Source organism: Toxorhynchites rutilus, chromosome 3 (genome assembly GCF_029784135.1).
Source record: "Toxorhynchites rutilus septentrionalis strain SRP chromosome 3, ASM2978413v1, whole genome shotgun sequence".
Lineage (NCBI taxonomy): Eukaryota > Metazoa > Arthropoda > Insecta > Diptera > Culicidae > Toxorhynchites > Toxorhynchites rutilus.
In genome coordinates, this window is record NC_073746.1 from 101,250,863 (window position 1) to 101,272,579 (window position 21,717).

Consider the following 21,717-nt stretch of genomic DNA (forward strand, 5'->3'; position numbering starts at 1 on the left):
TGCATTCCGGCCTCTTTGAATGCTTTCCTCATCCTCCTCTCAAGGTCCTCTAGGTCAGTTTTGCTCCATTTGACTACACCAAAACTGAAGGTCAGCAGGGGAACCGCGAATGTGTTGATCGCGCGTACCTTGTTCCCCGCGTTGATGAAAATCCTCAGGACACAGTTCACTCGACTCAAGAACTTGTCTCGCAGCTCCGTCTTGATGTCGGAGTGGCGAATCCCGGTGAGCTGTCGGAATCCAAGATATTTATAGGATTCGCCACGAACCATGTCTCTTATAAACTCGCCGTCATAGACCTCGTAGCCTCCGGATTCGGTAAGTTGTCCTTTCAGCAGGTGGACACAGCGACACTTGTCGAGGCCGAACTCCATACAGATGTCCCTGCTTATGTCTTCGACAACCCGGATAGCTACACCTAGACGCTGACGTGAATCAGCGTAGACCTTGAGATCGTCCATGTAAAAGGTATGGGTCACTTCTTCGTGGGCGCCGTCGCCATACCTTATTTTATAGCCATGACCGTTTCTATTGAGCGTCCTACTGAGGGGGTTCAGTGCCAGACAAAACCAAAGCGGGCTGAAAGAGTCGCCTTGGAATATCCCCCTCTTTATCTGCAGCGTTCTAGACTGCAACACATTTTCCCCATCACTGAGGTGCAGAGACGTACTCCACTGCCTCATCGCATGCTGCAGGAACCTAACGACGACGGGATCAATTTTGTAGAGCTCCAATACCCGGACGAGAAACGAGTGAGGTATGGAGTCATAAGCCTTCCTGTAATCGATGTAGGCCATACTTAGGTTCCGCTGGTTATATACCGCCTGGCCGACTATGGCTGCGTCGATGATGGCCTGGTCTTTGCAGCCATGCGTATTTTTCCTGCATCCTTTCTGCTCTTCTGCGATGATGTGATGCTGTTCGCAGTGAGCAGAAACTTTGGCGGTAATTATGCTGCTCAGTATTTTGTACAGACTCGATAGGCACGTTATCGGTCTGTACTTTGATGGGTTCAATGTGTTGCTGTCTTTCGGGAGGAGGAAGGTGACGCCACGGGTGGCGAATTGAGGAAGGTTGTGTGGGTCACGTAGCACCTTGTTGAAGCACTCAGCTATCTTTGGATGTGCGACGGTCAGCTTCTTGTGCCAAAAGTTCTGGACACCATCGGGGCCCGGTGCTGCCCAGTTCCTCAGGTACCGCGAGGCTTCGCGGACATCGTTCTCTCCGACGATGATAGCTGGCATCTCTCCAATTTCACCACAACTCTCCTCCTCCCGTCTTAACCACATTTGCCCGTCGCGATGTTCTACTGGGGTCTCCCAAATACCAGCCCAGAAGTTCGTCACATCGCTAATATCTGGCAAACCTTCGCGGTAGTCGGGCTTCTCGTCGCTAATGTGGTCGTAGAACGCTTTTTCGTTATCTCTGAACATCCGATTTTGTTCCTGGCGCTTTGCAGAGTCAGAGTAACGTTTCAGCCGTTTAGTTAGGACGCTCAATTGCTGTACCAGTGTGTCGAGTTTTTCCGTCAGCTGGTGAGCTCCCAGCTGGCGAAGTTCAGTAGGCCGCACGATCACAGCAACTTGGCGACATAATTTCGCCGATCTGCTGCCTCTTTTGTACGCCATCAGTCTTCCAATTGCGGCGCGCTTGTTTAGGATCCGTTGCTCCAATCTCCTTCGCCATGGAGGCTCACGCCTTTCACGGAGATGTTGGAGCAGTCCGCCTCTTGGCCTAATACGGTATCCTAAACTTTTGGCGGTCGCCACAGCAGCACAGTAAACTTTCAGTTGCAGCTCCTCCATGTTCTCAGCATCAACCAAGTGCAGCGGAAGAACGTGCTCGTTCATGAGCTTTACTGCACTTGTCAGCCTGCGGGAATGCTGCAACTTCGGGATCCTGGGGCGCGACAAAGGGTCCGTGTCGCGGAACTGTGAGATCGCCTCGTCGTAATGGAAGACCAGATCGCGTAGTAGTTGTTGATCTGGCTGTGGATCTTCCGGCTCAGGGGGTTGTTGTACTGTGGCCTCCACTGGTGCTGATTCGCGTGCCCCACTCGCGAATGAATTGCTCAGCCGTACTGAACTTCGTCTCGACACATCGCTTGCTCTGCTTGTTCTGGAGCTTAGTTCTCTCTGCACCTGCTGCTTGATCTCGTCGACTTGCGTTTGGGAGAGCATATTGTTGCGTACAATCGCTCTACGCCTCGCGTTCATCGCGTTTTGGTCAAGCCTCCCGACGAACTCTGGATACGCTTCCTCGAACATTGCGAGTATTCGAGGGCGACCGCTCATGTCCGTCTCCAAAGCAGTGCAGATGTAATAGGCGCGGATCATGAATTCATTCATTTCATGTGTCCACATGATCCGTCGCCTAGTAGTACCCACAAGTGTGGACGACTGTCGTCTGACAGTCGCAACACGCCTCGTAGGCGCAGCGTTTCGTTGGTGATGTCGATGGCTGCTGTTTCCGTGTGGCGGTAGCTCTTCGGGTTGAACCCGGCTGGTGGCCCGCTCTTGCACATCGCCCTCCAGCCGCTGGCCGCTCGCTCTTACGCCCGTTCCAGGACCAGCTCCAGTTCGGGGACCCTCCTCGGGCGATCGCATTCTGAGTATTCTTCGTGAACGTAGCTCCATTTTCTGGGTGTATCTCCTTTGCCCGGGAGACAGCGGGTTGGCAAGGCCTCCATGACCCGGGAGATCGGTCAGAACAGTGCGATCCCAGTACAGCTTGAAACGGTCATTTTCCAGGACAGGTGCAGGCAGGTACCGGTAGTTTGGTACGTTGTCTTCCAGTAGAGCACATTGGAGCGCCAGTTGTCGATGAACAATACGGGCCACGTTGTTGTGGCGCTCGGTGTAGGCTGCGTTGGCCAAAACGGGACAGCCTCCCATAATGTGCTCTATGTTTTCACCTGGTTGATGGCACATCCGGCAAATGTCATCAACGTCTTGATGCCAGACGTACCGCCTGCAGTTTCTCGTCGGCATTATCCTGTCCTGGATGGCTATCATGTCGGCTTCTACTACTGAAGAGAGTTCACCACGCGTTAGCCACAGATTAGATGCGGCCTTGTCGACGTGTGGCCGGTCCAGTTGATGGGGGTGGGCACCATGCACTGCCTTCTGCTTCCAAGCTGCAATCTTCTCCTCCACTGTCTGCAGATTGCAGTTTAGTTGGTACTCCGCTTGCGCCAAGTGCAGAGCGCTGTATCCTCTGTCAGCGGCGCAGACAGCCCGGTATAGCGCGTTTTGGTTGGCGCGTTCTGCGAAGTACTCGCGCAGTTGTCGTACCTGGGCAACACACAGTGCAGAAATGTCGACGATTCCAAGTCCCCCTTCTTTGCGTGGTAGTGAAACTCTCTCCAGTGCCGATTGAGGATGGTGCATTCCGGCCTCTTTGAATGCTTTCCTCATCCTCCTCTCAAGGTCCTCTAGGTCAGTTTTGCTCCATTTGACTACACCAAAACTGAAGGTCAGCAGGGGAACCGCGAATGTGTTGATCGCGCGTACCTTGTTCCCCGCGTTGAGGAAAGTCCTCAGGACACAGTTCACTCGACTCAAGAACTTGTCTCGCAGCTCCGTCTTGATGTCGGAGTGGCGAATCCCGGTGAGCTGTCGGAATCCAAGATATTTATAGGATTCGCCACGAACCATGTCTCTTATAAACTCGCCGTCATAGACCTCGTAGCCTCCGGATTCGGTAAGTTGTCCTTTCAGCAGGTGGACACAGCGACACTTGTCGAGGCCGAACTCCATACAGATGTCCCTGCTTATGTCTTCGACAACCCGGATAGCTACACCTAGACGCTGACGTGAATCAGCGTAGACCTTGAGATCGTCCATGTAAAAGGTATGGGTCACTTCTTCGTGGGCGCCGTCGCCATACCTTATTTTATAGCCATGACCGTTTCTATTGAGCGTCCTACTGAGGGGGTTCAATGCCAGACAAAACCAAAGCGGGCTGAAAGAGTTGCCTTGGAATATCCCCCTCTTTATCTGCAGCGTTCTAGACTGCAACACATTTTCCCCATCACTAAGGTGCAGAGACGTGCTCCACTGCCTCATCGCATGCTGCAGGAACCTAACGACGACGGGATCAATTTTGTAGAGCTCCAATACCCGGACGAGAAACGAGTGAGGTATGGAGTCATAAGCCTTCCTGTAATCGATGTAGGCCATACTTAGGTTCCGCTGGTTATAAACCGCCTGGCCGACTATGGCTGCGTCGATGATGGCCTGGTCTTTGCAGCCATGCGTATTTTTCCTGCATCCTTTCTGCTCTTCTGCGATGATGTGATGCTGTTCGCAGTGAGCAGAAACTTTGGCGGTAATTATGCTGCTCAGTATTTTGTACAGACTCGATAGGCACGTTATCGGTCTGTACTTTGATGGGTTCAATGTGTTGCTGTCTTTCGGGAGGAGGAAGGTGACGCCACGGGTGGCGAATTGAGGAAGGTTGTGTGGGTCACGTAGCACCTTGTTGAAGCACTCAGCTATCTTTGGATGTGCGACGGTCAGCTTCTTGTGCCAAAAGTTCTGGACACCATCGGGGCCCGGTGCTGCCCAGTTCCTCAGGTACCGCGAGGCTTCGCGGACATCGTTCTCTCCGACGATGATAGCTGGCATCTCTCCAATTTCACCACAACTCTCCTCCTCCCGTCTTAACCACATTTGCCCGTCGCGATGTTCTACTGGGGTCTCCCAAATACCAGCCCAGAAGTTCGTCACATCGCTAATATCTGGCAAACCTTCGCGGTAGTCGGGCTTCTCGTCGCTAATGTGGTCGTAGAACGCTTTTTCGTTATCTCTGAACATCCGATTTTGTTCCTGGCGCTTTGCAGAGTCAGAGTAACGTTTCAGCCGTTTAGTTAGGACGCTCAATTGCTGTACCAGTGTGTCGAGTTTTTCCGTCAGCTGGTGAGCTCCCAGCTGGCGAAGTTCAGTAGGCCGCACGATCACAGCAACTTGGCGACATAATTTCGCCGATCTGCTGCCTATTTTGTACGCCATCAGTCTTCCAATTGCGGCGCGCTTGTTTAGGATCCGTTGCTCCAATCTCCTTCGCCATGGAGGCTCACGCCTTTCACGGAGATGTTGGAGCAGTCCGCCTCTTGGCCTAATACGGTATCCTAAACTTTTGGCGGTCGCCACAGCAGCACAGTAAACTTTCAGTTGCAGCTCCTCCATGTTCTCAGCATCAACCAAGTGCAGCGGAAGAACGTGCTCGTTCATGAGCTTTACTGCACTTGTCAGCCTGCGGGAATGCTGCAACTTCGGGATCCTGGGGCGCGACAAAGGGTCCGTGTCGCGGAACTGTGAGATCGCCTCGTCGTAATGGAAGACCAGATCGCGTAGTAGTTGTTGATCTGGCTGTGGATCTTCCGGCTCAGGGGGTTGTTGTACTGTGGCCTCCACTGGTGCTGATTCGCGTGCCCCACTCGCGAATGAATTGCTCAGCCGTACTGAACTTCGTCTCGACACATCGCTTGCTCTGCTTGTTCTGGAGCTTAGTTCTCTCTGCACCTGCTGCTTGATCTCGTCGACTTGCGTTTGGGAGAGCATATTGTTGCGTACAATCGCTCTACGCCTCGCGTTCATCGCGTTTTGGTCAAGCCTCCCGACGAACTCTGGATACGCTTCCTCGAACATTGCGAGTATTCGAGGGCGACCGCTCATGTCCGTCTCCAAAGCAGTGCAGATGTAATAGGCGCGGATCACGAATTCATTCATTTCATGTGTCCACATGATCCGTCGCCTAGTAGTACCCACAAGTGTGGACGACTGTCGTCTGACAGTCGCAACACGCCTCGTAGGCGCAGCGTTTCGTTGGTGATGTCGATGGCTGCTGTTTCCGTGTGGCGGTAGCTCTTCGGGTTGAACCCGGCTGGTGGCCCGCTCTTGCACATTGCCCTCCAGCCGCTGGCCGCTCGCTCTTACGCCCGTTCCAGGACCAGCTCCAGTTCGGGGACCCTCCTCGGGCGATCGCATTCTGAGTATTCTTCGTGAACGTAGCTCCATTTTCTGGGTGTATCTCCTTTGCCCGGGAGACAGCGGGTTGGCAAGGCCTCCATGACCCGGGAGATCGGTCAGAACAGTGCGATCCCAGTACAGCTTGAAACGGTCATTTTCCAGGACAGGTGCAGGCAGGTACCGGTAGTTTGGTACGTTGTCTTCCAGTAGAGCACATTGGAGCGCCAGTTGTCGATGAACAATACGGGCCACGTTGTTGTGGCGCTCGGTGTAGGCTGCGTTGGCCAAAACGGGACAGCCTCCCATAATGTGCTCTATGTTTTCACCTGGTTGATGGCACATCCGGCAAATGTCATCAACGTCTTGATGCCAGACGTACCGCCTGCAGTTTCTCGTCGGCATTATCCTGTCCTGGATGGCTATCATGTCGGCTTCTACTACTGAAGAGAGTTCACCACACGTTAGCCACAGATTAGATGCGGCCTTGTCGACGTGTGGCCGGTCCAGTTGATGGGGGTGGGCACCATGCACTGCCTTCTGCTTCCAAGCTGCAATCTTCTCCTCCACTGTCTGCAGATTGCAGTTGAGTTGGTACTCCGCTTGCGCCAAGTGCAGAGCGCTGTATCCTCTGTCGGCGGCGCAGACAGCCCGGTATAGCGCGTTTTGGTTGGCGCGTTCTGCGAAGTACTCGCGCAGTTGTCGTACCTGGGCAACACACAGTGCAGAAATGTCGACGATTCCAAGTCCCCCTTCTTTGCGTGGTAGTGAAACTCTCTCCAGTGCCGATTGAGGATGGTGCATTCCGGCCTCTTTGAATGCTTTCCTCATCCTCCTCTCAAGGTCCTCTAGGTCAGTTTTGCTCCATTTGACTACACCAAAACTGAAGGTCAGCAGGGGAACCGCGAATGTGTTGATCGCGCGTACCTTGTTCCCCGCGTTGAGGAAAGTCCTCAGGACACAGTTCACTCGACTCAAGAACTTGTCTCGCAGCTCCGTCTTGATGTCGGAGTGGCGAATCCCGGTGAGCTGTCGGAATCCAAGATATTTATAGGATTCGCCACGAACCATGTCTCTTATAAACTCGCCGTCATAGACCTCGTAGCCTCCGGATTCGGTAAGTTGTCCTTTCAGCAGGTGGACACAGCGACACTTGTCGAGGCCGAACTCCATACAGATGTCCCTGCTTATGTCTTCGACAACCCGGATAGCTACACCTAGACGCTGACGTGAATCAGCGTAGATCTTGAGATCGTCCATGTAAAAGGTATGGGTCACTTCTTCGTGGGCGCCGTCGCCATACCTTATTTTATAGCCATGACCGTTTCTATTGAGCGTCCTACTGAGGGGGTTCAATGCCAGACAAAACCAAAGCGGGCTGAAAGAGTTGCCTTGGAATATCCCCCTCTTTATCTGCAGCGTTCTAGACTGCAACACATTTTCCCCATCACTAAGGTGCAGAGACGTGCTCCACTGCCTCATCGCATGCTGCAGGAACCTAACGACGACGGGATCAATTTTGTAGAGCTCCAATACCCGGACGAGAAACGAGTGAGGTATGGAGTCATAAGCCTTCCTGTAATCGATGTAGGCCATACTTAGGTTCCGCTGGTTATAAACCGCCTGGCCGACTATGGCTGCGTCGATGATGGCCTGGTCTTTGCAGCCATGCGTATTTTTCCTGCATCCTTTCTGCTCTTCTGCGATGATGTGATGCTGTTCGCAGTGAGCAGAAACTTTGGCGGTAATTATGCTGCTCAGTATTTTGTACAGACTCGATAGGCACGTTATCGGTCTGTACTTTGATGGGTTCAATGTGTTGCTGTCTTTCGGGAGGAGGAAGGTGACGCCACGGGTGGCGAATTGAGGAAGGTTGTGTGGGTCACGTAGCACCTTGTTGAAGCACTCAGCTATCTTTGGATGTGCGACGGTCAGCTTCTTGTGCCAAAAGTTCTGGACACCATCGGGGCCCGGTGCTGCCCAGTTCCTCAGGTACCGCGAGGCTTCGCGGACATCGTTCTCTCCGACGATGATAGCTGGCATCTCTCCAATTTCACCACAACTCTCCTCCTCCCGTCTTAACCACATTTGCCCGTCGCGATGTTCTACTGGGGTCTCCCAAATACCAGCCCAGAAGTTCGTCACATCGCTAATATCTGGCAAACCTTCGCGGTAGTCGGGCTTCTCGTCGCTAATGTGGTCGTAGAACGCTTTTTCGTTATCTCTGAACATCCGATTTTGTTCCTGGCGCTTTGCAGAGTCAGAGTAACGTTTCAGCCGTTTAGTTAGGACGCTCAATTGCTGTACCAGTGTGTCGAGTTTTTCCGTCAGCTGGTGAGCTCCCAGCTGGCGAAGTTCAGTAGGCCGCACGATCACAGCAACTTGGCGACATAATTTCGCCGATCTGCTGCCTCTTTTGTACGCCATCAGTCTTCCAATTGCGGCGCGCTTGTTTAGGATCCGTTGCTCCAATCTCCTTCGCCATGGAGGCTCACGCCTTTCACGGAGATGTTGGAGCAGTCCGCCTCTTGGCCTAATACGGTATCCTAAACTTTTGGCGGTCGCCACAGCAGCACAGTAAACTTTCAGTTGCAGCTCCTCCATGTTCTCAGCATCAACCAAGTGCAGCGGAAGAACGTGCTCGTTCATGAGCTTTACTGCACTTGTCAGCCTGCGGGAATGCTGCAACTTCGGGATCCTGGGGCGCGACAAAGGGTCCGTGTCGCGGAACTGTGAGATCGCCTCGTCGTAATGGAAGACCAGATCGCGTAGTAGTTGTTGATCTGGCTGTGGATCTTCCGGCTCAGGGGGTTGTTGTACTGTGGCCTCCACTGGTGCTGATTCGCGTGCCCCACTCGCGAATGAATTGCTCAGCCGTACTGAACTTCGTCTCGACACATCGCTTGCTCTGCTTGTTCTGGAGCTTAGTTCTCTCTGCACCTGCTGCTTGATCTCGTCGACTTGCGTTTGGGAGAGCATATTGTTGCGTACAATCGCTCTACGCCTCGCGTTCATCGCGTTTTGGTCAAGCCTCCCGACGAACTCTGGATACGCTTCCTCGAACATTGCGAGTATTCGAGGGCGACCGCTCATGTCCGTCTCCAAAGCAGTGCAGATGTAATAGGCGCGGATCACGAATTCATTCATTTCATGTGTCCACATGATCCGTCGCCTAGTAGTACCCACAAGTGTGGACGACTGTCGTCTGACAGTCGCAACACGCCTCGTAGGCGCAGCGTTTCGTTGGTGATGTCGATGGCTGCTGTTTCCGTGTGGCGGTAGCTCTTCGGGTTGAACCCGGCTGGTGGCCCGCTCTTGCACATCGCCCTCCAGCCGCTGGCCGTTCGCTCTTACGCCCGTTCCAGGACCAGCTCCAGTTCGGGGACCCTCCTCGGGCGATCGCATTCTGAGTATTCTTCGTGAACGTAGCTCCATTTTCTGGGTGTATCTCCTTTGCCCGGGAGACAGCGGGTTGGCAAGGCCTCCATGACCCGGGAGATCGGTCAGAACAGTGCGATCCCAGTACAGCTTGAAACGGTCATTTTCCAGGACAGGTGCAGGCAGGTACCGGTAGTTTGGTACGTTGTCTTCCAGTAGAGCACATTGGAGCGCCAGTTGTCGATGAACAATACGGGCCACGTTGTTGTGGCGCTCGGTGTAGGCTGCGTTGGCCAAAACGGGACAGCCTCCCATAATGTGCTCTATGTTTTCACCTGGTTGATGGCACATCCGGCAAATGTCATCAACGTCTTGATGCCAGACGTACCGCCTGCAGTTTCTCGTCGGCATTATCCTGTCCTGGATGGCTATCATGTCGGCTTCTACTACTGAAGAGAGTTCACCACACGTTAACCACAGATTAGATGCGGCCTTGTCGACGTGTGGCCGGTCCAGTTGATGGGGGTGGGCACCATGCACTGCCTTCTGCTTCCAAGCTGCAATCTTCTCCTCCACTGTCTGCAGATTGCAGTTGAGTTGGTACTCCGCTTGCGCCAAGTGCAGAGCGCTGTATCCTCTGTCGGCGGCGCAGACAGCCCGGTATAGCGCGTTTTGGTTGGCGCGTTCTGCGAAGTACTCGCGCAGTTGTCGTACCTGGGCAACACACAGTGCAGAAATGTCGACGATTCCAAGTCCCCCTTCTTTGCGTGGTAGTGAAACTCTCTCCAGTGCCGATTGAGGATGGTGCATTCCGGCCTCTTTGAATGCTTTCCTCATCCTCCTCTCAAGGTCCTCTAGGTCAGTTTTGCTCCATTTGACTACACCAAAACTGAAGGTCAGCAGGGGAACCGCGAATGTGTTGATCGCGCGTACCTTGTTCCCCGCGTTGAGGAAAGTCCTCAGGACACAGTTCACTCGACTCAAGAACTTGTCTCGCAGCTCCGTCTTGATGTCGGAGTGGCGAATCCCGGTGAGCTGTCGGAATCCAAGATATTTATAGGATTCGCCACGAACCATGTCTCTTATAAACTCGCCGTCATAGACCTCGTAGCCTCCGGATTCGGTAAGTTGTCCTTTCAGCAGGTGGACACAGCGACACTTGTCGAGGCCGAACTCCATACAGATGTCCCTGCTTATGTCTTCGACAACCCGGATAGCTACACCTAGACGCTGACGTGAATCAGCGTAGACCTTGAGATCGTCCATGTAAAAGGTATGGGTCACTTCTTCGTGGGCGCCGTCGCCATACCTTATTTTATAGCCATGACCGTTTCTATTGAGCGTCCTACTGAGGGGGTTCAATGCCAGACAAAACCAAAGCGGGCTGAAAGAGTTGCCTTGGAATATCCCCCTCTTTATCTGCAGCGTTCTAGACTGCAACACATTTTCCCCATCACTAAGGTGCAGAGACGTGCTCCACTGCCTCATCGCATGCTGCAGGAACCTAACGACGACGGGATCAATTTTGTAGAGCTCCAATACCCGGACGAGAAACGAGTGAGGTATGGAGTCATAAGCCTTCCTGTAATCGATGTAGGCCATACTTAGGTTCCGCTGGTTATAAACCACCTGGCCTACTATGGCTGCGTCGATGATGGCCTGGTCTTTGCAGCCATGCGTATTTTTTCTGCATCCTTTCTGCTCTTCTGCGATGATATGGGGTTGTTCGCAGTGGGCAGAAACTTTGGCGGTTATGATGCTGCTTAATATCTTGTACAGACTCGATAGGCACGTTATCGGCCTGTACTTTGATGGGTTCAATTTGGCCTGTACTTTGATGGGTTTTTTTTTTTTTTTTTTTTTTTTTTTTTTTCTGTATTATAGTGACTTTCAACGCTTCTGGCTGGTTCGTCACTTTTACCTTCCATTTTGGAAGAATGTCGGGAGTGAGAATTGAACTCGTGATTTTGAGCGTGAGAAGTATGGATGTTACCTCCACGCCAGATCGGCTCCTTTTCCGACTGAAATGTGTTTGCCTAACACAGACTTCAAATCAAGATGTCTGGGTCTGAGGAGGTTGAATTATATGACGTTTGATTATTCTTCCGTTCACATATTTTAGGCATCATACCAAACGTAAAAGGACTGTCATTAAATCTACTTATAACGAAAAACATAATCTATCACAATGCATGAATGGACCTTACATGGCATTATAAAATCTTTTTACTCACAAATCAAATATATTGAATTAAATTGAATTCGGAAATTGTTTCATTCAATTAAAAATTTAATCAATACAAACAAATGATTGCTAGGCTAAGGTAGTCCCACGTCAACCTTGCGGTTATATCACAGATATAACCCACTTCTAGTTGTTTTTAATTTTAATTTTGTTTAAAATTTTTAATATTTTTTTTTATATTCAAACATTTTTTTTCAGGGCAATACATTAAGTTCAGATCTCAACTGTCAATAAATAGACCGTTTGAAGCTAGCGATTGAACAGAAACGTCCAGAATTGGCCAACAGAGAAGCTGTTGTGTTCCATCAGGACAGCGCAGGGCCTCATAACTCCGGGAGCTTGATTGGGATGTTTTAATGCATCCACAATGTAGTTCGGACCTGGCACCAATCGATTACCACCTTTTTCGCGCATTATAAAACTCCTCTAGTGAAAATAAATTGGGATGAAGAGAAGATTGTTAAAATCTATTGTTAGAGTGTTTCTCCAATAAGGGACAATACTTCTATGAGAGAGGCATTATGAAGCTACATTATCAACAATGTCAACAAATTTACCAACAAAACGGTATATGTTTGACCCAAATCGGACAATCCGAAGAATATATTTTATTACACAACCTTATACCAAAAAATTACCCTACCACTTAATTAATCGAAAAATTGTTGTCGAAAATTATTCACTCTTCTAGGAAAATTCGCGTATAGGTTCAAAGGCTCGAGATTCGAAAACGACCAAAAGCTGAAAATTTTCAGTAAATTTCATTTTATGATCACCGTATCTCAGAAACGGTAGCATCTAGAAAAATTTTGGCACAAACCTTTTTGACTGAAAATTATGCGTACTTTCACAAAATCGGGTCTTAAAACAATTATTTTAAAAATTTCCACAATTTTCAAAAATCGAACATTTTTGAAAAAAAATATTTTTTTGTCCATTATTTCTCCGTTTTGGCGCACTGTGCAATAAACTTAATTAGTTGTCCGCTGCCAGATTTGATTTACGGCTATGCCATAACAAACCGATATCGTGGTTTTCAGATTTGGATTTAGTAGTCTTGTTTCTTCTCTTTTTTATTTTTTTCATTAGGATGCCCATTTCCATTTAGAAGTGATTCTTCAAAGTTAACCGGTGGTCCAAATATATTTATCCCCTTTTTTTAAATGACTTTATTTCGAAACTCATAACTTTTGAACCACTGTACCGACATATCAAATTGAACCTATTTAGCTTTTTTGAAAAAATATTATACTTCATGATGTTGTTTTTGTAATGATTGTATTTGTTTTTTATTATTTACTAGCTAACCCGGCAAACTTCGTCCCGCCCGTTTACTTGATTAATTCTCGAGTAATGCAGAAATTTGTGTTTTATTTGTATGGCAGCCACCCCTAAGAGAGGGGGGAGGGGTATCTAACCACCATAGAAACATTCATTGCACCCTAAAGTTTCCATATGCCTAATTTGGTTTAATTTGCTTGATTAATTCTCGGGTAATGCAAAAATTTGTGTTTCATTTGTACGGCAGCCCCCTCTAAGAGAGGGGGAAGGAGTATCTTAACACCATAAAAACATTTATTGCATCCTAAAACCTCCACATGCCAAATTTGGTTTCATTTGCTTGATTAATTCTCGAGTAATGCAGAAATTTGTGTTTCATTTGTATGGCAGCCCCCCCTTTGAGTGGGGGAAGGACTGTCTAACCATCATAGAAACATTTATTGCACCCTAAAACTTTCACATGCCAACTTTGGTTTCGTTTGCTTGGTTAATTTCCGAGTAATGCAGAAATTTGTGTTTCATTTGTATGGCAGCCCCCCTTAGAGAGGGGGGAGGGGTCTCAAAATATCACGAAAACCTTCCCCGGCCCCAAAAACCCCTACATACCAATTTTCATGTCGATCGGTTCAGTAGTTTCCGAGTCTATAAGAATCAGACAGACAGACAGACATCACTCCATTTTTATATATATAGATTTGGCTTTGGACTAGAGGGCACTATGTATTTTTATACTTCTTCTCGAAAGCTGACATAACATTGATTTCTTACATAACACATCCAAAAATCAAAGAGATGTTATTTTACGTTTTTGTGTCATGATATTTTGAAGTTAACATGTATCCAAACTTCGTTCAATATTCCTATGCGACCAGACTAGATTCATGCGACTGAAAGTGTTTGCCCAAGTGTATATTTTTTTAAAGAAGAACAGCTCATTGGCTTCAGTTTGATATGTCGATTTTCTGAATCGGCCCAGTAGTTCAAAAGTTATTAATTTTTTGAAAAAAGGAATTTAAAAAAAAGGGGGAAACATATTTTTCGGACCACCGGTTAACTTTAAAAAACCATAACTCAAGAACGACAAAAATCATATCTCTGATTTTTGGTTATGGCATGTAAAAAAATCTCAGCTTTCAAAAAAAAAATATATATATATATAAAAAATATTCCCTCTAGTTAAAAGCCATGTTTACAATACAACAATACAACAAATACAAAATACAAAAAATCGAAAAATTTCTAATTTAAATAGAATCGCTCTACGAATCAAAATCATGACGGCAATAACATATCAATTTAACTCGGGCATAGAACAAATTTAGAACATATTCAGGCCTCCGTTGAGCGGCGCTATTGAGCAAGCCAACCGGAAGAAGACGTTGGTTAGAAACCCAGCATAATCCCGTCTATTTTTTATGATTTCGATGTGATGATTTAAAAAAAATATTCCAATTATTCACTACATTCGGATTTTTCACATATTTATGTGTGCATAAATCCTCAGTATAAAAATATGAAAGAAACCTAAGAAGGAACATTTCATAGTAATATTGAATCAGTTTTAATAAATCATGATAATCAGATAAGAGTTCGACAGTAACAATCAGTTTGAAGTGCCATTTTGATCTACGCCCGATCTGTCGCAAACAAGTGAGCAATAACATCGAGTGAATGACCGCTCTGGAACAAGCGCGTCCTATTGTATAACTTTATTACATTTTTTACAGTTCACACCGTTGACCGTTCCGGTAAACTTGAAGGCGGTGCTATCCTTGACTTCAATTGAAACAATATTCTGGCATATTGCTGTAAATTGGTCAGCATGTGCAGAGATAATAATTTGCATACGCACCATTTGTAGCGTAAACAAACGAGAAACTCGAGAAACAATTGCATCGTTTCATGAAAAATTTGTAGTTTACTTATGGCCAGCATAAGTTGGTACGGTCAATTTGTCCATATATAAACCATACAAACGTTGCGGAAAAATCAGTTGCTTGGAAGGGCAGCACTTGTGTTACACCAAAATATCCGGACGGAGTGAAACGGGATTGTAAAAAACTATGAAGTTTACAGCGCTACTGGTGACCGTTTTGGTCATAGGAGTCGTGTATAGCGCACCGACCGACCAAGAAGATGTGTCAGGAGCGAGAGAAAATGAAGCAGCTCAAGAACGGATCTTCGATTTCAGCAGGAAATCCAGACAACTCTTCGGTAGGTTCGCTTGTTAAGAAAATAGTTCTGTCTATTAATATATATGTATGATTTTAGGATCAGCATTAGGGTACACTCCGTACAGCGGTGCAGTAAATCAGGGTGTCGCTGGATATCCTTACTCGTACAGTAATGTAGTATCTGGATATTCGGGAGCTGGAGGCTATCCGGGCTACTCCAGTTACGGCGGTAATGGATACACCAACGGATTCGGCTCTGGTGCCATTAATGGGTACCCCATTGGTATGCCACAAAACACCAACGGAATTGGTTTGAATGGGCTGACAGGAAATAGCGGATTTGGATACAGTGCCTTCAGCCCTCTGAATGGTGTTTATAATCCAGCTTTATTGAACGGTGCGCAGCCACTTTACAACGATCCCTACAGTTCACTCGCTCCGAATAGGTTTTTTCTTGGAACCCAATTCAATAGGCGACCTTATTGATGAAGATATATATTGAGATGAATGATGAATTTAACCGATCTTTATTGGCACACGATAAAATTTATTCAATTATGAAATAAAGAACCAAATTTACAGAAATATCTCACTGAAAAATACAGAGTATGACCAAGAAACCATCAATATCTGGATTGGATATTGATAGAGAAATATTTTCTGAAACTCTTTCTCTCTCTCTCTTTTCGTCGCGGAAGGTTTTCGTAATTACCCCTTTCGTCTTACGAATAGTCTAATCTCGTCGGGAAAATTCGTAGATTTCTTATTTTTCACGGAAAAAATAAAAGGAAATCTGATGTATTAGTGTGTGTAACATAATTAGTTCCGTTTTCACACGATGGCTCTAGGTGCTATGAATAGAAGACGGCTGATTCTTGCTGAATCGTGAAATGTCGACATCTGTCCACTAAATATAGTTTACAAGTCTTTGAGCTTTGCGCAACAAGTTCAATTTTTACTGCGTTGAAAATGTCGAGATTCGTTGCAAATAAGCACCATTTGTGGTATGTTTTGATTTCCTGATTACTTTGGTAGAAAAGTGCAGTTGGAGCTGGAACTGGATCGGATGTTTGAGGAAGTTCACCATCGGAATGATTTTGTAGGGAATGGTTTGGACGATTTAACCCCCTCTCTACGAGCGTCGTCATGAAAGTGATATTGTACATAGATCACATCAGCGCGATGTGCATACCTTTTGGCGCAATGATCCGTTCAGCGGTAGCACTCCGACGGAGCATAATGCCGTAGAGAAAGGGTTAAAAGTGGCGATTTTAGTGTGAAAGACAAAAAGCGACCTGGTCGACCGAAAATTTTTTAAAACGAAGAATTTGAACCCCCGCAGTCTGCAGATTTTTTGTCGGCCGATAGTTAATCAGTCTTAACTTCAGACTTCACACTCCTATACTCGCGCGCAAAATCGTAGCTGGTGTATTTCTAGGCGTTATTGGTATTTATTTAAAGAAAAAGATATAATTGAATGAAAAAACTCCAGAAAATATTTTTTCTTAAACCTCATTCAGTTTTAATAGTCATTTGATTCAGTCACCTCATTTACTCTCGGACTGTCCGACCTATTCGCGAGTGTAGGAGGGTTAGTCAGTACGGAGAGATATGGGTATGCACACATGACACCGATCAAGTCTGGTCAATTTTTACACAAGCAAGCCATCCTGACCAAACAAAGTCTGTAGCCTGCGGGGGCTCTTAGAGGCATTGCTCGGTCAAGATTCATGTGAAACGCAAACAGAGCTTGCAGAATCATTGGGAGTAACTCGACAAGCTGTTTCTAAACGACTGAAAGCCGCATGATAGATCCAAAAGCAAGGCAATTATGTTTCATACGAATTGAAAACGAGAGAGATCGTCGTTCGACGATTTTGTATGCCCGAAATGTTTCCTGCACGGAATAGAAAGAAGTTTTTTGCATCGAATCGTTACTGGGGATGTGAAGCGGATTCTCTACGACAATCCAAAACACAGCAGAGCGTATGTAAAACCCGGCCAACCAGAAACATCAACGCCGAAGCCGATTATTCACGGCTCCAAAGTAATGTTCTGTATTTGGTGGTATCAAAAGGGTGTCATTTACTATGATCTGTCAAAACCTGGTCAAACAATCAATGGAGATTTCTACAAGCAACAATTGATCCGTTTAAAGCGAGCTTTTGCCGAAAAACGTGTGGATTATGCGTCCAGACCAGGGTTACCAGACTTTTTTCAGACTTTTTAGATCCAGTTTTTTTTTGTGATTTCATACAGAATATACAGATTTTTTAAGATAACGTTCCAATATTATAAATGGCTTGAAGTCATTCCCCACCTTACTTCACATTAGAACTTCATGAAAATTGTTCGTGTTGAACGCTTGTTTCTCAAAAAATTCTTGATGAATTTATGCGATGACGCAATCGATTTGAACACTCGCCATTCATCTACTACAATATAGATGATTATAAAATTCCCAATTGTTAACAAATTAAAATGGCTTTGAGAGCTTCGAACTTCCCATTCATTTGTGTCTACAATGCGTTTCTCTGAAATAAATCTCTTTTTCCGAATGCGAAAATGAAATGTGCGCTCATACTGTCGCTAAATTTCATTTTGAAAAGTTCTTGTTGTACGGATTGAGAATATCTAAAAAACCATCTATACGCTTCGGATTATGTCTTTCGGGAATATATTGGTAATACAAATTGAAATAAACTGAACATTAGAACTTCACGAAAATTTTTCGTTTCAAGCGCTTATTTCTCAATAAATACTTGATGAATTTATGAGATGTCGCAATCGATTTGGACACTCGCCATTCATCTACTACAATATAGATGATTATAAAATTCCCCATCAAAAATGTTACCCTTCTAAACTCGAGTCAACCGCGAGTAATCGGTTTTCTACCTTACTAACCATAGAATTACGACTTTGTTTATATATAGTTATAAAAATATAAATAATTCGGCTTCTTAGAACTTATGTATCTGAGCCTGTAAAAATAAAGCAATTTAAAAAAAACAAATTAAAATGACTTTGAGAGCTTCAAATTTCCCATACATTTGTGTCCACAATGCGTTTCTCTAACACGAACTAGGAAATTGTAAGGAAAACGGATTTTCTACACGCACGACGTGGATAAAAAACTAACCTAACTTACGATTATAAACTACGAATGAAATGCTTTAATCTCACGGTAGGGTAACACGGGGTGATTTGGTCATATGGGGTGTTTGGACCACCCCTTTATCTCAAAAATTAAGGCACAACTTGTATTTTTTATAATGTCATTTTCTTCTATTGTGTAACCGTATGTACCTAAAGTAAAAAAACTTTGGTAAAACTTCACAAGTAGAGGGAAACGGTAGCATAAACACAGCAAGCACTTTGATCGTCAAAAAATGTGAGTTTTCCGAAAGTGGTTTTAAGGTTTTTCCCGCTAATTGAACAAACTTTTCGTGTATTGTGCAGCACAGTTCTGTTCGTCTACAGAAGAGGAACAATTTGATGTAGCGAAACTGTAAGTTTGATAACAATAAATGAAATTAATTGCATTTTAATTTTTGCGTGTTGTCTGGGGTGACATGGACACGTTTCTGTGGGGTGAATTTTTGAGGCTTTTCTTTGGTCTAATTTATTCCAGATGCGGCTGAATTACAAAAATAGGATGGACAGACAACGTTGGAAGAAGGAGGAGCTTGAAAGAGCAACGCAGGCCATCGAGAACGGATTTTTTTTGACCAAGCATCGAAAGTGTTTGAAAATGCTCGACCAACAGTGAAAAGATTCATGCAGAATTCGAGATGGTGTCAAGCCTTTCTGGTCTGGAATCTGGCTAAGACACCTGGTATCGATCCCAAAACATTGTTACTGATTGTAACATTATCCCAAAATACTTTACATAAACATAAGTATGTTTTTTTCGATTAAAACACACACTCGACCAAATCACCCCAGAGACGGTCCAAATCACCCCGCATCAAATTTTAATGTCCAAAAATCATCTCTTTTATTGTATGATATATTTGGTAAATTGAAGCTTTATTAAACATTATTTATTGAGAGAAAACAAGTGTAGCTCAGTATAAAATGTGACATTTTTTTATTAAGATCGTATTGGTTTGGAAATATTAGGCGATTTGCTTAGGTGGTCCAAATTCTCCCCTTTTCTCCTACATCAGTCATGATGGGTGAAGAGAATGTCGTGGCTCGCCTGTTCCAAAACATTTCCTGAGATTACTTTCGTTGAAATGCACATCTCTGCACTTTGTGCGCCGAATACGCTTGTGCTGAAATTCGTTTCTACACAGGGAATTTATTGAATGATACCAGCTGACCCAGCATTTAATTTCTCGCCCAAAATTTGTTTTTTGTTATCAATACCTTCAAACATTCACGTTTTCTTACTATGAGAAAGTTCATGGGCCCAACCGCAGAACTATTCATTAATTGATCTTCTAATCGACCCGATTGAATTTACGTTGTACTATAAAATTCCTAGTATTTCTAACAAAACTCATCATTATAATATCAGATTATTTCCAAACACAATTCTCGTTCAAGATTTTTCAACCACTTGCAAATAACATGTTCCTCCGTTACATATATAAATGTTTTAAACAGAAAATATGATAGAATAAAGACAGCCCTAAATCGGACAATTCCTTCCTCGAGTTCTGCTCTTATCAACACATTCGGCGACAATTTTTTTTGTTATAGATAGACGAAGATATAGGAGTGCGTAGAACATATGGAAATTTAATTTTCCGAATTTTCCCTTTTTCCTTCAGAGTTTTCCGAAAATTTTCAATTGTCATGTTTGGTTGGAATATTCTTGGTTGAAATATGTGTAATATTTTTATGGGACCCCTTTCCATTCCGGAGGAGGGAGAGGTGTCATACCATCATAGAAACATTTCTCATACCCAAAAACCCTCACATCTCAAATTGTGCTTGATTAGTTCTCGAGTTATACAGAAATTTGTGTTTCATTTCTATGACAGTCCCCCCTCCCTCAAAAAGATGGGAGGAGTGTTGAACGACTTTAGAAATGTTCATTGCCCCCCACACACATGCCAAATTTGGTTCAGTTTGCTTGATTAGTTTTTGAATTATGCAGAAATGTATGCTTTATTTCTATGGCAGTCCCCCCCCCCTCAGAGAGAGGGAAGGAGTGTCTATTCGTGTTCCCTAAAACATTCGCATGACAAATTTGGCTCCATTTGCTTGATTAGTTTCCGAATTATGCAGAAATTTGTCTTTCATTTGTATGGCTGATGTTTGCTGGCGCTACGTGAATACCATCAACATCGTCAAATCAACAATAACTATGCCGAACAATGATGATAATGCTAAAATTGGACTTACAAATTCAATACAGATATCAGTACAGATTTTCAAGAAAAGAACCAAATGATATTGGGTTGGGAAAAAAGAAATGTCGTATATTGTCAATAAATGGCAACACTTGAACATATCTTGTGTTATACTTATCGCATCGGGTCATACTATACGGCTATTTAAAGACGACAATCTGTGCTACAAGTGTTGTTTTGGCAGTGTTGTGATTGTCCTTTTCAGTCTCAAGTTAAAGCGCGTCAAAGATGGAGTCCACCAAGCAAGAAATTCGCCATATTTTACGTTTTTACTACCTGCGAGGTAAAACTGCAACGAAGACGGCCGAAAAAAAATCGTGTAGTTTATGGACCCGATACTGTAACGATTCGCACAGCACAGCGTTGGTTTGATCGATTTCGTTCTGGTGTAGTGGCTGTCGAAGATACACCCCGTACTGGAAGGCCAATCGTTGTGAAAACCGATAAAATCGTTGAGATCATCCAAGTAGACCAGCTCGTTCGATTGGCCAGGAACTGGATATAGACCATAAAATGATTAATAGGAATGGTGTTGTTTTCCACCAGGACAACGCTCGGCCTCACACATCTTTGATGACCCGCCAGAAGTTACGGAAGCTCAGATGGGACGTCCTATTGCACCCACCGTATAGTCCGGGCCTGGCTCCAAGTGATTATCATCTCCTCCGGTCCATGCAAAACGTTCTTGGTGATACTAAGTAGGCCTCAAAAGAGGCTTGCGAAAACTGGCTGTCTGATTTTTTTTTCAAATAAGGAGGGTGGTTTTATAAGGGGGGATAATGAAGTTGCCTTCTAAATGGCAACAAGTTTGCGAACAAAACGGCGCATATTTGACATAAATTGGATTAAAATTATCTAATTTATGTCAAATATGCGCCGTTTGTATGTTAAATAAAGCGCCAAATTTCGATCATAAATACGACATTTCTTTTTCCCCAACCCTATATGATTTTCTTAGAACACAGATTTTATTATGGTCCAGACACGAGTCGATGATCATGACAACGCTCGGTCTCAAGTTGCTGTTCGAGTTTGAAATTATCTGGAAATTGCGGCTATTTGGATGGGAAATTCTTGTTCATCCGCCTTATAGCTCTTATTGCCCATCTTGCCCCTTCGATTACCATTTGTTTCGATTGATCCAGAACGCTTTGAGTGGAAAACGGAACGAATTGAGTTACATAACCGTTATAGAACTGTCATAGAACTGTACAATCATATTTGAAGTACTTTAAACTCTTATTCTTTTTATTCTTATTCAATGGTACTAACGCTACTGGAGGAACGCACGGTCTCTGATATGT

At 45.4% G+C, this 21,717-nt stretch overlaps 1 protein-coding gene across 1 annotated transcript; it reads left to right on the forward strand.

Annotated features, from left to right (window-relative positions):
• The first annotated feature begins 14,883 nt into the window (after positions 1 to 14,883).
• LOC129779583 (uncharacterized) lies at positions 14,884 to 15,610 on the forward strand. The gene is made up of 2 exons (XM_055787148.1): positions 14,884 to 15,087; positions 15,145 to 15,610. The coding sequence occupies exons 1-2, from the start codon at positions 14,937 to 14,939 to the stop codon at positions 15,531 to 15,533; spliced, it is 540 nt and encodes a 179-aa protein (XP_055643123.1). The 5' UTR covers positions 14,884 to 14,936; the 3' UTR covers positions 15,534 to 15,610.
• Positions 15,611 to 21,717: the final 6,107 nt, after the last annotated feature.

Excerpts from the sequence above, each read along its gene's own strand:
- LOC129779583 (XM_055787148.1), top strand. The coding sequence starts at position 14,937 with ATGAAGTTTACAGCGCTACTGGTGACCGTTTTGGTCATAGGAGTCGTG. Across the intron at positions 15,088-15,144 it reads GAAATCCAGACAACTCTTCG|GATCAGCATTAGGGTACACT; the intron begins GTAGGTTCGCTT and ends GTATGATTTTAG.